At 29.9% G+C, this 16,727-nt stretch overlaps 1 protein-coding gene across 1 annotated transcript; it reads left to right on the forward strand.

The window, feature by feature from the left end:
* The first annotated feature begins 448 nt into the window (after positions 1–448).
* Positions 449–5,700, forward strand: LOC113389074 (zinc finger MYM-type protein 1-like). Its single transcript, XM_026626134.1, has 3 exons — positions 449–579; positions 3,862–4,704; positions 4,755–5,700. The coding sequence occupies exons 1-3, from the start codon at positions 449–451 to the stop codon at positions 5,698–5,700; spliced, it is 1,920 nt and encodes a 639-aa protein (XP_026481919.1).
* The last annotated feature ends 11,027 nt before the right edge of the window (positions 5,701–16,727 follow it).

Here is a 16,727-nt window from a genome sequence, read left to right on the forward strand (position 1 = left end):
TAATGGCACAACTCCGGTCAATCAAACCAAAATCGCGCTTGTGCATCAAACTGAAACAAATTTTAATCGACACCGCGAACAGAAGGTTTTCAAATGTCGAAGATAACTCGGAACTGTAGCGACATTGCTCGATCCGAGGTTTAAAAATCTTCATTTTAGAAATGAAAATGCTTGCACAAATGCAATTGAAACATTGCAAAGTGAAATTTGTTTGCACACTTCAACATCAAGTGCAGATTTAGAAACCACGCCAAATAGATTTGATTTTTAGCAGCTACATAAGCAGATAGCGTCCGAAAGAAAGAAAAGAAACAATAAACAAGATGAAGTAGATTTGTATTTAAAACAACAAGTGACTCCTCTCAATAGCGACCCTCTTGCATCGTGGGAGGACATGAGAGAAGGTTTTCCCAATTTATATTTAAAATTTAGAGAATATGCCACAATAATGGCTACATCAGTACCAGCTGAAAGATTCTTTTCGGAAGCTGGAACTGTAATGACTGAAAAACGTAATAGGCTAAAACCTGATTATTTAAATAAGCTTCTGTTTTTAGCAGGACGATCTGAAAAAGAGTGGTTTAATTAATCAATTTTTATTTATATTCTTTTAAATTTAGGCCATTTTTGAATGTTTGTTCATAAATGTTTTAGTTATATATACTACTCATTGAATTCATTTTATGTTTAATTTAATTGTTATGATAATGATCTTTAATTTTTTGTATTTTCTATTTTTATTTAACTTGTATTTAATATTTGTTTTTTAAGGTTACAGCCATACAAATAAATGCTTTTCTTTGTTTTTTATTGGAAATTTATAGACTAATAATTGTTACACTATCAATTTAAAGTAAAATGAAATTGCACAATGTAAATAATTATATTAATAAAATATTATATTTACGCATTATCGCAATTTTTTACTGGTAATTTTTACGTTTGTTGCAGCAGAAATATATTTAGTACTATTTTTATTATTATAATAATCATATAATATTCTATTATAATTCTTTTTGATATAAATTAGCCGACCTTATAATTATAAATGAATACTTTCGTCACAAAACAATACTATTTTTTAATTAATGAGTATTTTTTGTGATAGAAATTAGCCGATACTAAATTCATAAATAAATACTTTTGTCACAAAACAATACTATTTTTTAATTAATGAGTATTTTTTTGTGATATAAATTAGCCGATACTAAATTCATAAATGAATACTTTTGGCACAAAACAATACTTTTTTTTAATTAATGAGTATTTTTCTTTATGATATAAATTAGCCGATACCAAATTTATAAATGAATACTTTCGTCACAAAATAGCCTTTTCCGAAGACTATTCTTTAATTTCAGAAGTTATTGACGCACTGTCACCAGTTAACGCGACGTTCAAATTTATGATTGATACCGCTTATTACGCAAAACAGTTAAATAGTAATTAAATACAGATACAAATTTAAGTCCGAAAAGTACAAAAATATTAAGTCTATAACAAAAATATTAATTCCACTAATGAAACGCATAGGGTTTAAAGGTAATGAGGCAGACATCTTGAGTATGTTGATCTTGAAAATGAGGATACGCCTGGTACATCTTTCTCCTGCGTAAATACTGCAGATCTTTCATTAAAAAACAAATTAGGCATCGTCATAAATAAAGCAATGACCAAAGTTCCAAGCTGTAGGAAACAAATCAAAAGACTGGGGATAGAGCAAGAACTGAAAAAAGAACAATTTTTCCAAGAACACTGTGTTAGGGGGGGGTACATCTAAAACTTGCATATGAACATTTATTAACAATACCGCCAACAAGCATGGAGTCGGAAAGAGCTTTTTCAGCTGCACAACATATAAATATCAAAATAAGATCGAAATTAGACGACGATACGTTAGATCATATTTGTTTTTTAAAATCTTATTTTAGTTTGCATAAGAAATTACAATAAAGTATTTTTATTCATGTAATTATATTAATTTTGATATGATTTTGATACGTTATTATTAACTAGTTGGCATTGGTATTTTGCCTAGAGCAGTGGCGTAACTATAGGGTGGCGTGGGTGGCAAAATGCCACGTGCCCCCGGCCCAAGAGGACGCGTGCTCAGAAATATTGTTTTTACATTATACTGTAATACTTTATTTCACTTGAAAAGTATGGTTTCGTAAGTATCAGGGGCGTAACTACCACCGTATGAGCCGTATCAAATATACGGGGCCCCCGAACCAGGGGGGGGGGGCACGTCCGTAAGAAACATTAATAATATAAAAAAAATCATAAAAAACGAATTAATCATGAAAACTTTGTTCAATCAAACTTAATGACGTTAAAAAAGTACGCGAGGAAAGTAAGATTATTATTTTAAAGAGTTTTATTTTGTCCAGGCCACGGGGGCCCCAAATACGCGTAAAAATTAGTAAAATCTAACAAATTTTGGTTTTATTTCATTAATACCAAAAGTTAGAATAAACATGAAAATTTTCTTTTAAATAAATTTAATTTCGAAAAAAAACATGAGCATGTAAGAATGTAAAAATATAATTTTAGAGTGTTGTGATTTTTTTTTTTTAATATTTTCTTTAATATTTGTGAAGCTCTGTAATATGCAAATAATGACTAATAAAAAAACTAACTTTTTATTAAGTCTTTTCTTGAATAGATTATGCGAATTAAAAAATCAAAATTAATTTAGTAGTTAGTTTAAAAATTAGCAAAGAAATGGATTGTAAAAACTATTTGTAAAAACAAAATATCAAACTTAACATGTAACTTATAAAGCTAATTAAACTAATTAATTTTTCAAACATTGTAGCTTAGATAGCTAATTAAACCTATTAATTTCTCAAACTAAACAATGATTTCGGAGACTTCGATTAGTATGTTCGAAATATTACAACTGGAGTCAATTTTTTTGTGAAAAGTCCTGCCCTATCTGAGGGGGCCCCCAAACAATTTTTAATACGGGGACCAAGCAATGCCTCTGATAAGTATATTATTTTAAGTTCTTAAAGTTCAACATAAGACAAATAAAAACCATAATAAAGTAATCGGTAAGTATTTCAAGACATTTTAAAGAAAAGGATGTTGATTCAATTCAATTTTACACTCAATTTGTTTATACTTTTCTTGATGAGGCGTGGGGAATTTCGGATTTGTTATGGTTCTATAAGTGCTTTACTGTAGATATGAGAGATAGGTTAACTGCGTATTCGTAGTATGATTATTCTTTTTAGTTAGTGATTTGTATCGTTGATATGAGGATGTGATTTTTAAAAGTTAGTATTTGTGAATTTATACTGAAAGTTTATATTGATTTTAAAATGTCTAGCTGCAGAAATTGTTTGTGGGTGTGAAAAACGAAGAGAAAGAGGGAGATTGAAGAAAAAGATAAAAACTTACCTAAAATTAGTGGGTATTTGAAAAATAAAGACTTCAATAAGGAAAATTTGAGTGAACAGTGCTCCAAAAGTGAAGATTTTAACCTTACGAAAAGTATACCTGAATTACCAGATGCAGCACCCAACACTAGTTACTATCTAAATTCAGAAACACCGAAGCAAGATACTAGTAAATTATATTTTTGCATGGAAAATATAATATCATCGCCATATGTTTTCGATAAAGGTAATTTTATAGATCTCAATGATCAAGTGAAAAGGTTCATATTGAAAAGGGGCATTGTAGACCTAAGAGCCCTTTCTTAAAAGATAGCGACAATAGATCGTTTTCAGAAAAATATTATTATATTATTTCCAAGTCTGGCGTAAAACTTGAACGTACATGGCTATCATATTCTTTAAAACTTCAGAAGGCATATTGTGAACCGTGCTGGTTATTCGCTAATCGTGCATGTAGGCAACTACAAAATGTTTGGATTGAGGGCTTTGATGACTGGAAACATATTGCAGAAGCCATACAAAGGCACGAGATATCGAAAATTCATCTTCATTCTTGCATTGCATATCAGCAGTGGCTGTTACATGGAAAACTCGATGAAGGGCATGAATCTGCGATCAAAAAAGAAAAATCTTTTTGGCGTCAAGTACTTTCGAGGCTTCTTGATGTTACCTTGACTCTTTCAACCTGTAATTTAGCTTTTCGTGTCCATAGAGAAAATGTAGATTCAAGCTCTAAGGGAAACTTTTTGAGTATTATTGAATTATTAGCAAAATATGACCCTATACTACATGAACTAGTAAGTAAGCCAAAGGGCCAAGTAAAGTATTTAAGTCCAATAATACAAAATGAGCTGATATATGTCCTGACTTTAAAACTACAGGATGCAGCCATAAATGAAATAAATGCCGCACCATTCTATTCTATTATATTCGATACGACTCAAGACATATCAAAAACTGATCAATTGTGTAAACTATACCGTTACTGTATGATCGAAAAAGACGAAAATGGGATCTCAAAAGCACTCGTAATTAAGGAGACATTTTTAAGATTTCATAAACTTAAGGATCAAACTGCCTTAGGAATGTCGAAGAAAATTATTAAATCTATTACTGATAAAAATATCCATTTAAATAAGTATCGATGGCAAGGATATGATGGTGCTAATACAATGAAAGGGACTTATGACGGAGTTCAAAAATTAATAAAAGATGTCGAGCCAAATGCTGTATATGTGCACTGTGCTGCTCATAACTTGAATCTAGTACTCAATAATGCAGTGAGAGAGATTATTAATATGCAATTTTTTTTTAAACAGTTCAACGAATTTATAATTTTTTTGGTCATAGCATTAAAAGATGGAACATTTTATCAAGTTTAATATCCAATAGCGAAAGTGAAACAGCAGTAACACTAAAAATATTGAACCCTACTAGATGGGCAGGACGTTATGATGCCGTTTTTGCTTTAAAAGTTCGTTTTGTTGAAGTACAAAAAGCACTAGCAAAAACAATCTTATTCAATTGTAAACCAGATGAAAGAAATGAAGCTGTTTCACTTGAAAAGAAAATCGAAAACTTTAATTTTGAAATGCTACTGGTTTTCCACTGTAAGATCCTACAAATCATCGATGCAGCATCTAAAGCACTTCAATCTAAAGATGCCGATCTTTCAAATGCTTTAAAACGATTGAAAACTTGCTTGGAACAGTGGAAAAAGTATCGACATGACTTTGAAAATCTGAAACTAGAAGCAAATAGCGTAGCAGAAAAATGGTCCATCACTCCTGAGTTTTCTAAAACTCGTCAGAAGAAGGTAAAACGCCATTTTGACGACCTTTGCGAAGATGAGCGTCTTCAAGATCCGGAAAGTTTGTTCAAAGTGAACATATTTTATCGAGTTTTGGACATCATCATTAACCAACTCAAATCGCGTTTTTATCCAATGAATGAACTTATTTCAAATTTCAGTATTTTACAGCCTTCAACATTAAAAGCATTAAATGATACTGAAATAATGAAAAAAGCTTTAGAATTTGTTAAGGTGTATAAAAAGGATATATCTGAATCTTTTGCCAAAGAAATTCTTAGTTTTCGATCAACATTCAGAGACGAAATAGAAAAATCTTCCTGTATTAAAGACTTAGCCAATTTATTATTAATTAAAAACCATTTTATGTCCTGCAGCTTTCACGAGATGTGCACTGCATTATTATTATTTCTTACAATACCTGTGACTACAGCTAGTGCTGAACGATCATTTTTAAAATTGAAATTAATAAAAAAAACTATTTGAGAAACTCTATGGGACAACACAGATTATCTAACTTGGCTATCTTGTCTATTGAAAATACTATGGCTCGTTCATTAAATTTTGATGATGTTATTTATAGACACTTTTGCAGAACAGAAAGCACGAAGAAAAGATTTTAATTAATAAATACCTTATTGAAATTAAATTGTTGTTTTTATTTCATTCTAAATTTATGCATATTTTAAATAGGTCTGTTTACCAAAAAAGGCCAGTATATGACGAATATGAAGTCTTCAAAAAGTATTAAAAAGAATTAGATTGTTGAGAAAACACGTGAAAATTGATTGTTAATGTTAGGTTATATAATAATTATTTTTAACCCCAAAGCACTATGTTCTTTCTCTGTTGAATTCAGTCATAAAAAAATTCCTTTCTATAGTTCATGTATTACAGTGTTTATACACAAAAATTTTATGTTTGATTTTCAAAACAAAGTTGTAATTGTACTTTTAAATTATTAATTTTGGCTTATAATTATTTTTATGTTTGTTTTTTTTTATACTTATACGTTTTAATTTTTGTATGCATACATTTTAAATAATTTTTTGATTAAAAACCATAAAATATGAATAAGTCGAAGTAGATTTACTCATTTTCAATACAATTTATTACAAATCGTGGATATATATAACATTTAAATCAGCACGTTGAAAAGTTTCGAGTTTTTTTAAATTAAATTAAAATCACTTGATTTTACTGATGGGGGGGCCGGCCCCATCAAAAGAATTTGCCACGGGCCAAGGATGGCCTAGTTACACCACTGGCCATGAGGCAAGTTATATCAACTTCCCAGTATGTGTGAATAATCGACTTAATTAATAGAAAATAAATTAATTTATGAGCGATTAAAAGTATTCCAAGTGGATTTATTACACATAATTGAAAACCAACAAACACGGAGTATCAATTAATTTATCAGAGTATTTTCTAGAAGCAAATTTTCAAAAATCAATAATTTTTATAATTGAACCAGTTTCCGTAGGACTTTAATGGTTTAGTATGTTCATTAAGACCAAGTACTTATCGTTATACCAAGTAAATCGTCTAATCTAATTTTAACAAACATCAAAAAAACTAATCAGTTTCTCAAAATTTGATGATTTTTTAAAATTATATTACTTGTCGTAAGACCGTAATATTTCTGTAAGTTCTATAAGACCATGATATATCGCGAAAAAAAGTTCTATAAAATTCCATAAACGGCTCGGCAGATTTTCACCCAAAAATAATTAGAATCATTCCAAACTAATATCTTTCAAATAATTAACTGTTGGGAAACAAATGAAATCGAGTAAGTATACAATCATTTTCCCTAAGCAAACTGATAATCATAGTTGTGGACATTTCATACTACAAAAGTGCTAAATTAAAATAATACTAATTTTAGCTATGAAATGAATCCTATCAAAACCAGAAAAAGTCCAATGTCATATTTCTTAAACAATATTTAATCTGTCAATAAAATCTGTACAATTTGTAGTAGTTCAGATAACTCTCCAACAGACCGACCTACATATTATAAATGTTTTAAATGCGATACATGGTATAGACATACAAAAAATTCTAAAGACTCATTTATTAGTTGCAAAATCAACTGTAATGCGGAATTAATACCATCCAGCACTTCTTGACAACAATGTGGAATGTGTTTAAGATGGATTCAGTTTGAGTTTGATCCTTATTTACGTTCCTTATTGCCAGGATCTTTATTATTCAATTAAAAAAAAACATCCAATTAAAAAAAGAATTGAAAATGTTACGATCTTTTTAGATACTGGGGAGACAGGTTAGGCTTTTTATCATAATTTATAGATAAAAATTAATTGTTATTACGTATATTCTATATTTTTAATATTCCTTCAATTATTTTGTAAGTTTTCGCAATAAATATAGATTTTTTTGTCGATTGTGCGAATTGTGCGATTGTGTCGAATATCTGCTCATTGTACAACGAAATATTTAAACAGAAATCGTTCTTAACAAAGCATGTTAAACCAATTCACAACAGTATCCCTGCTGCTGCTAATGTTCTGTGACATCCACAGAACACTTCAATTTACCTTTTTCCTATTCACAAATCTCCACATCTTTGACATCACCCTCCAATACCTATTCCCTGCCCCATTCATCTCGGCTCCTTTTCAGATCCCATTAGTTCCTGACAAATCCTTTTTCTTCTCCTACACATTCTACTTCAACATCCTTTACACACCTCAATTAATCTTCTTTCATTTTACGTGTCTCCACACCTTGGCCATCACTTCCCAAAAACAATTCTTCTGCTCCATCCACATCTTTATCTTTATCTAGGCTCCACTATAAATTCGGACAGGTACTGCGAGATGCTAACGAAACTTAAAAGAGCCATAAAAATCGCCGGAGAAGAAAACTGAGCAAGGGCGTGGCGGCGGAGTTCTTCGAAGCGGGTTTTCAGAAATGAAAAACTCCTCAGAAAAAATGCATTGAAAGATCTGGCAACTATGTAGAAAATTAGTTTGAAATACAAGTTTTCCGATGGCATACATATTTATTGCAATAAAAAATGCCTCAACCCTGAAAAAAATGTGGGAACCTTATTTTTTACATGCCCCTCGTATAAAAATAAGAACGACAAATCTAGTGACCCAACATGGTTTGATGACAAAATAGAGAACAATTTTCTTTTTTTAAGTTTTACATTTAAAAATCTCTGGCTACCCCAGAACACAATATTCTAGAAAAGCATGATCTCTTCTTAGTTATAACCAAAGAACAGGCTAATATTCTTAATGAATTTGATCACAATAAAATATGCATTGACAAAACTCATGGCACAAATGATATAACCTGCATACTCTCTTAGTAATTGATGAGTTTGCAGCAAGTAATCCAGTGGCATTTTGCTTCTGTAACCGCCAAGGGGAAGCATTATGCAAAATATTTTTTGAATTAATCTAGGAGAAGTAGGGAAACATGGTTGCAACAACAATTATGTCTGATGATGCGCCAGTGTATTATAATGCCTGGTCATCATTCACGATACCAACCGATAATCACCTACTCTGCTCATGACATGTGTCGCAGGCAGTGAATGCAAAGATTAGACACAGTCAAAAACAGTTCACAACTTGTACCCAGGATTTTTGTAATAGCTCCATTTTGGAAATGAATAAGCTTAAGAAAAAAAACAGAGAAAATAAGAAAAACTATTGATTAAACAGGTTTAGAGCAGCACAACAGTGCTGTCAATAGAGGTGGTTAATGGGCCACCCAAATTAAGGCCAGCTTGCAATATATTTTAAATAAAATTGATAACTCAGAATTGCTGATATATATATATATATATATATATATATATACATATATATATATATATACATATATATATATATATATATATATATATATATCTCTTAATACTAATATGTAACAAATAACAAAAAATAGCACCTGTTATAGTGCTCATAGATTAATCGTGTAATGACTAGTGTAACGACAGACTATCATTAATACTAGCCAGTCCTAGCTTGAATTATTACTTATATGTAAAAGAAAGAAATAAAGACAACAAAGGCTTATTCAGAATAATTTAGTAACGGCAAAATAATCAATTCTAGAAAACAGCAAGCAAATTTTTTAACAAAAAATCAGAAAACAGAATTTCAAAATATATTTGATCATAACTATATCTGATGGCAAAAAGTTTGTACTGTCAAAAAAAAATATTTGTAGCTTTCGATACCGTAATGAATAAACGTTTTAAGACATATACATATTTTACCAAAGAAGTTGTGGGTGCAGTGATAGCTTCATAGCACTTTAACTAGCCAAAATATGCCATCAATATTATCATCAAGCAAATAAACCATATTCATTAGCAATAGCAAAATTGGTGCACAATACACTACCTGCTTAAGTCAAAATTATAAAGGCAACATTTATTAGCGACTGTAGCTAAATAAAAATATTGTCAACTTTATTGAGCCACCATTAATAGATTGTAGATCAAACAGCTAGAACACCATTCAAATGCAAAATTTATATACGACACATATCAGTTGACTAAGGTTTATAATTTTAGTTGATACTAATATTGATACTGAACTTTTTCCTACTGTGGGCAAAATGTTCTATAGAATACAACATATTTAATTGTAATGATCAAGATTAATTTAATTGATAGGAACAACATGCAGCAACTTACCTTAGACGATCTAATACTGAAGTTACCTCGTATAGCTATAAAATATACTACAATTTTGTTTAGAAACGGGCATATAACCCTTCATCATGTGGACATAACCCTTCATCATAGTATTTCTTCACCGATATCTGAAATTATAAAATAATATAAAATTTGATACAAAAAAATAAATCGTATCAAAATGAAAGAAAACATGAAAGGGTCACAGAAAAAATTGTTAAATTATAACTGGCGTGTGCAAGTCATAACATTTTTCTTAAATTAAAACAATATCGATAAACAACCAAGTACGTACGCACTTAGTAATCTAATAAATAATACAAACATTAAAAATAAATGACAGAAAAAAACACGAACGTTAACGAATGTTTAGCATTTAAGATCAATCCGAATACAGAATAGAATGCTGTCAAAATTCCTTGATATAAATTAACAAGGAAAATAACCAATTCAATAAAATACTAACCAAAATAATTAATTAAATCATTAATTATCCACTAAAGCACTGAATTTAAACAAAAACCTAAAAAATTTGTTGAAACAAATATCAGGCGCCTGCCATCGACGATGGAAGAAGAATGGACGAATGGAAGATGGACATAGAAGTAGAATGCTAATAATCGTAGAGCGGATATAAGGGTGCCGACACACCAGTTCATAGCGTAAGATGCGACGTTCGTTCTTAAGTTAACGAGAAAGACAAACTAGCTGTAAGCGGTATTCAGTCTTAAGGCAATTAGGGCAACGTGCCTTAAGGCAAATTGCTGGAACTTCCCGTACCACAGTTCAAAATTCGAGTAATTAAAAATAATCGATAATAATAATCAATAAAAGTTGATCAATGATTTGAAACTTTTAATAGAATTTCGAAAATTTGTATCCGCACACACATACATACACGCACACACACACACACATACATCCATTTTTTTTAAGGTATGCCTAAATATTCAGAAACCTCTGAAACGTAAAGATATATAAAAATTTTTGATCTCGATTTTTTTGCGATTACTATAAGTTGCCCTACGGGAAGTTAAAAGTAGTTAGAAATCCTCTAGATTTTCAAAATTGGATGACCACTTTACACGATTCTAAATATATTTGAGAGAAAATGAATTGCTTAAAAACAAAGAATATCAAATTTTGCACGGGATGATGATTATTAGTTAATAATAGTTATGTATGGCACCAAATGATGTAAAAAACTAGTTAGGTGTATGGAATCGTGCCTTAAGGCAAATTGCTGGAACTTCGTAATGTTCGAATACTGAATGTTTTGAAATAGATTGTTATTAATATTGTAACAAGGTCTAATATTTATAAGAATTATATAAACTGAATTGCAAAGCTGAAATTATTTGTTTAAAGTATATTAGAACTATAGACAGAATTAAAAATAAAATCAGAATTATTTTCGATATACAAAAAAAATTTTTTTGAAAGAAAAAAAAAATTGAAAAAAAAGTTAAAACAAACATTTTTTTTTCAAAATCAATTATTTTGTTAAGACAAGCAGAAAGTTTTTTGAATCATTTAAATCGGACGCTTAGTTCACTCAAAAACTGCCATTTTTTGCACATTTAGCTCCGTATCTTTGAAATGGCTGGGCCTGCCTTTGCCAAAATCTGATAAACACTTCTCCCAATCATTACTAATTGAATGTTTTTTAGAACATTCAAATCGGATGCTTCGTTCTCTCAAAAACTCGATTTCTATTTTCTGCACTCTTTGCTCTTTATCTTCGTAACTGCTGGGCCTGCCTTTGCCAAAAACTAATCAGCTCTTTTCCCTATTAATAGGAATCGAATGTTTTTTAAACCATTCAAATCGGTTGATCTGTGCGCCCGAAAACGTGACTGGAAATTTGTATCCGTACATACATACACTTTCCGTACCGAAAATAAAAATAAAAAAATTGAAAGTTTCAAAATTTTAAAAAAAAAAAAATATTTAAAATTTATCCTTATATTTTTAATTATTTTGGAATTTTTGAACTATTGTTCCAAGCAATAGCGCTGCTTAGAACGAAATATCGGAACGCGTAAGAGCCGCGTTGCAGTCTAGCGCATAAACGTTGTTCTATAAAATATCTTATAATTTGATGTGCATATGTCTAATGATCATTTTTGACCTATTTTTTTCTCACCTTTTTTATTGGATTCTCATAACCTCTAGACCTTAAACCTTTTAAACTAGACCTTAAATTTTTTGTGAATCTTTCAAATCGGACGCTCCGTTATTTCAAATACTGAATTATTATTTTTGGCATTTTCTGCCCCGTGTCTTCGAAACAACTAGACCTGCCTTTGCCAAAAACTAATCACAACGTCTCCCCGTCAATGCAAATTGAATGCTTTTTGAATTATTCAAATCCGGTCATTCGTGTTCACGGAATCGTCTACAAAAATTTGTATTCAAACACACACATACATCCATGTTTTTCTATAAATACATCTGTTCTCGCGTTTGAAACGCAAAAATAAATAAAAAATTTCATTTTTTAATTGTTTTGCGATTAAACCAATCGAGAGAGAGGAACGTCTACAATATAGTATATAATATAGGCTTTATATAAATATATTATTTATATTCTAATCTTGTCACTTCACACACAACTTTACGTCCACTTTACAGCTTCATTATAATAATAGAAGTAGAAAGATCGTAATGTATGAAAAATGTTTTTAGAATGAAACTATATATTGAACAAATTCTTTGTAGTTTTATTACGTGTTTGTAGTGTCATTTATAAAACAACGTTTAAACATGTGTATTATACTTATAATTAATAAATTGGATAGATTTCTTTATCTGATTTTTTCTATTCATAAATTAAGCTTAGGCAAAAAGCAAATGATTTTTTTTTGTAGTACTTCATGATGAAGAAAAATCTATTTATAATCTGCTTGAACCCGCTTTGAAAATTAAAAAACTATTTAAAAGATACTGATTGGAAATCGTGCTGATAAATTTTTGGTAAAGATTGGTCGGACCGTTTCTTTGTATTAAAATACCAATGATTTTGTGATAATAGTGATCATGATTTTGAAAAACATACTAAAATATAATGACCATACGACAAATTGTTTAATTATAAAATTTCACAGTTAGAAATTTGAAAACCATTTGATGACACTCGATAAGGAGATGCTTCGATTAGGTTCGCAAAGCAATCGACCAAGCCGTTTCTTTGGAATTAGGAGAAACATGCACAATGTTTGGTCTACCTTTTCGCATAAAATCTTGAACCGATTTTGAGAATTAAAAATCCGTCCAAAAGATTTGTTTTGAGAATGGGGCTAATTATTAATTCAGTTGTTTTGTGATCCAATTTAAAAATAATTAATTTAAAAATAATAATTGAATTGAAGATGATGATAAAACTCCACCAGTACCAGGAAGTAAATACAATTCCTTCCGCATTAATCAACAATAAATAAGATCTTCGACAATCACTGGCCATGGTCAGATGATTTGTATTTTTCCAACGCCTTCTGTTTTATATAAAATATTTTACCAATTTTCCGTTTCGAGACAATTGTAAAAATTATTATCTGAAAAAAAAATTATATCCATAATTAAATACGTATTATATCCGTAATATATTCTTCTTTTATCTATGCTAAAGTTTTATCATTTAGACTGTCGTGCGTCCCTTTATGGTAGTGTGCCGACACCCTTACATTCGTTCTCCGAGTTACTTCGTTATTTTTCGTTAACGTAATTCAGGTCATTCGGAGGATTCAGATTTGTTTTGTTTCAACATGTCCGTTTTAGATATTAATTCTATTTTGTTTAAATTCAGTGCTTTAATGAACAATGTATGACCCTAATTGGCGATATAATTATTTACAGACTTATGGTTAGTATTTTAATGAATTTATCATTAACCAAAGAACTTTGACAGCATTTTATTCCGCATTTGCTTGTGAATTTCATATTTATTTTTGTGCCACGCTATTAATTTAATTTTATACTTAATGTTTGTCTTACTTTTGATTATTAAGTGAGTACGTACTTTGTTGTTCTTCGATATCATTTCTATTTCAGGTTGAGGTTATGACTAATACATGTTAAATATATTTTAACAACTTCTTTTGTGGGCATTTCATGTTTTCTTCTTGATACTATTTAAAATCATATAAGGTTGTTAGGAAAGTAGTTTCGTTCTTTTACCACAGACGATTGAATTGTATTTTTTTTTTAACCTAACATTACACTTTGGCCCTATAATTATTATATGATTTGAAACTTATTAAGGCATGTGAAAAATGCTGATCAGTAAAAAATCACTACAAATGATGTTCATCCAGGATGAAATTGAGTGATATGTATAGAAAGGTGTTTCCTGTTCGACAGTGCCAAGACTGATTTGTTAAATTTCGATCAGGAAATTTTGATGGTGAAGGTGCACCACGTTCATAAAGAACTGTTGTAGTTGATAAAGATGTGTGAAAGCCATTTGTTGATGGAAACCAGCAAATAAAAATTATCAAATTCAATTGTTCATGACCACTCAAAAGGTGTAGGATTTTATCAAAGTATCTCTTAGAGAGAAACTTGTGTCGCCGCATTAAAGTCTATAATTCACTTCTGAAACGTCCTGAAAATGATTGGTTTTTGAAGAACATTGGGAATGAAAAATGGGTTGAATACAATATATCTCATGCAATTGCTCAAACCAGTTGCAATCTGATATTTACCAGAAACAGGTGATGTTCATGTTTGGTGAAATTTCAAGAGACATGTCTGTTTTGAATTATTTTAAGATAACATAACGGTTAATTCGTGCGCCTGCTATGATCAGCTGAATAAACTACATGTTATACTTCAATCGAAAATGAACTATATGATGTGACTTCAACTTCTATACCTTGAATGGGACACAATGCCACACCCACCGTATGCTCCAGACATGTCATCATCGGATTATTATTTGTTTTTGTTACTAAAAAAATTATTAGACTAAAACCTTCACATCAAATGAGGAGGTCAAGAAGCACCTTTATCAGTTTTTTGCCAATAACAACCGCAAAATTTATGATTCCAGAATTACACTACTCCCAGAAATTTGAATGAAGATGCCTGAGTTAAACGGCCAATATATAATTTAATGCAGAGTCTTTATTACACAAAAATGACTTGTTAAAAATTCTATAAAAAACGAAACTACTTTTTAAACACCTGATTAATTTTATTCAAAAATTATAATCATTTTTATTTTTAGGTGTCGGTGAAGAGATACTATTTAACATGATGAATGTTTTACATAACAAAATTATTCTCTATTTAGGAGCTATTTGAGGTAACTGGAGTAAGCGATCATATTAAGTAAGTTCTTGCATGTTTTTTATAACAGAGTTAAATTGATCGCAATAATTAAATATGTTGTAATTTATGAAACATTTTAAGACACATTTTATCAGTAGTTGGCAAAAAATATTGATTTGCTTTCTCCAAAATTAAATAAAAGGATAAATCTTGTTGATCTGATATCATTTTATTATTTATATATTTTATATCTTAAATGGTTTTGTTTACTTATGCTGGCTTGTTTAATTAAACACATTGTTGACCAACCATTTTATTGATAATTTCTCATGTCACTGAGTATTATTTTATAATTGGATGTAGAAGTAAAATAATTAAAACAAATTTCATCACTAGATTTACCAGCCATTTTCATGTCCCTTTTTTAAATACCAGTCAAAATGACTGGTCTGGAAGAAAACATGTTTATTGTGGCATTAGGTTGAACAAAACTGATTACGGCAGTTAAGTAAACTTATAGTTATCGAATAATAAAACACTTGATATTTCATAGATTTTTGGTATCTTTCTCTTGTTTGTGTATAAGTTTCAACTAACAAATTATTTTTAGATTTAAGTTTGAATGCTAGAAGCATACTTCTAAAAAAAATTATTGATTGTAAAAGTTTTACCCTTCATACTATATGATTCGAGAAGTTTCATTTGATATATTTGCTAACAGAGGTTGATGCATTTTGAGATTCAACTTTTCCTAAATAAGGGCAGTCGTATACCCCCTGTTTTGTCTCTACATCAGATGCCAACCAGAATTTTATACAAAATTTCTAAGGTTTATTTGGCATGTACTAGGTAAATCTGCATATGGCCTTGTTGGAAAACTTTGTTCACCCATAGTAATATGAGCTTCTGGTTTGAAGCAATTTTCTCTATTATCTGTAAATTTTTTCCAAACTGCTGAAACCAAAGCAAATTTGTCTGTTTGCAAACATTGAGTTTTATGATTTTTGAAATGGGTTGAAACAAATGTATTCCAAAATTTACCAAAAAATCATGTCTACACATTGTGTTGAAGAAAAATGATAATCCCCACTTGTTCCACAAATATTGAAGGCTCAAACTATTTCTTTCGTACGCCCCTTGTGCGTACAATATTCCAAGAAATGCCTCCAATTTTGTTTGCGCAAATGATCGAGTTTTTCCTCAAAACTCGAAAGGCTTTCAACTCTGTATAAATTATAATATGCTCCAAAATATTGTTGTCAATCACTAGTAGAATTGCACTACTTAGATTCTCTTTCATAATGTTTCTTTCAAAAGTTCAAAGATTTCAGAGATATACTGGTTGCATTTTCTAAACTTACATAATAGGCTATAAAAATAAGTTAAAACTAAGACACTTTTTTTTCTCTTTCATTTTATTCCTGTATTCACACAAATATTAGTTACTTTTGTATCATAAATAATTAAACTTAAAAATTACTTTGAATACAATTTTATTTATTGTGTTAAACGAAACTCGAAACATTCTAGTAAAAATCTAGTAATAATGCTGCAA

Source organism: Ctenocephalides felis, unplaced genomic scaffold (assembly GCF_003426905.1).
Source record: "Ctenocephalides felis isolate EL2017-DRISC unplaced genomic scaffold, ASM342690v1 CF-g0.4_SCAFFOLD_00845, whole genome shotgun sequence".
NCBI lineage: Eukaryota > Metazoa > Arthropoda > Insecta > Siphonaptera > Pulicidae > Ctenocephalides > Ctenocephalides felis.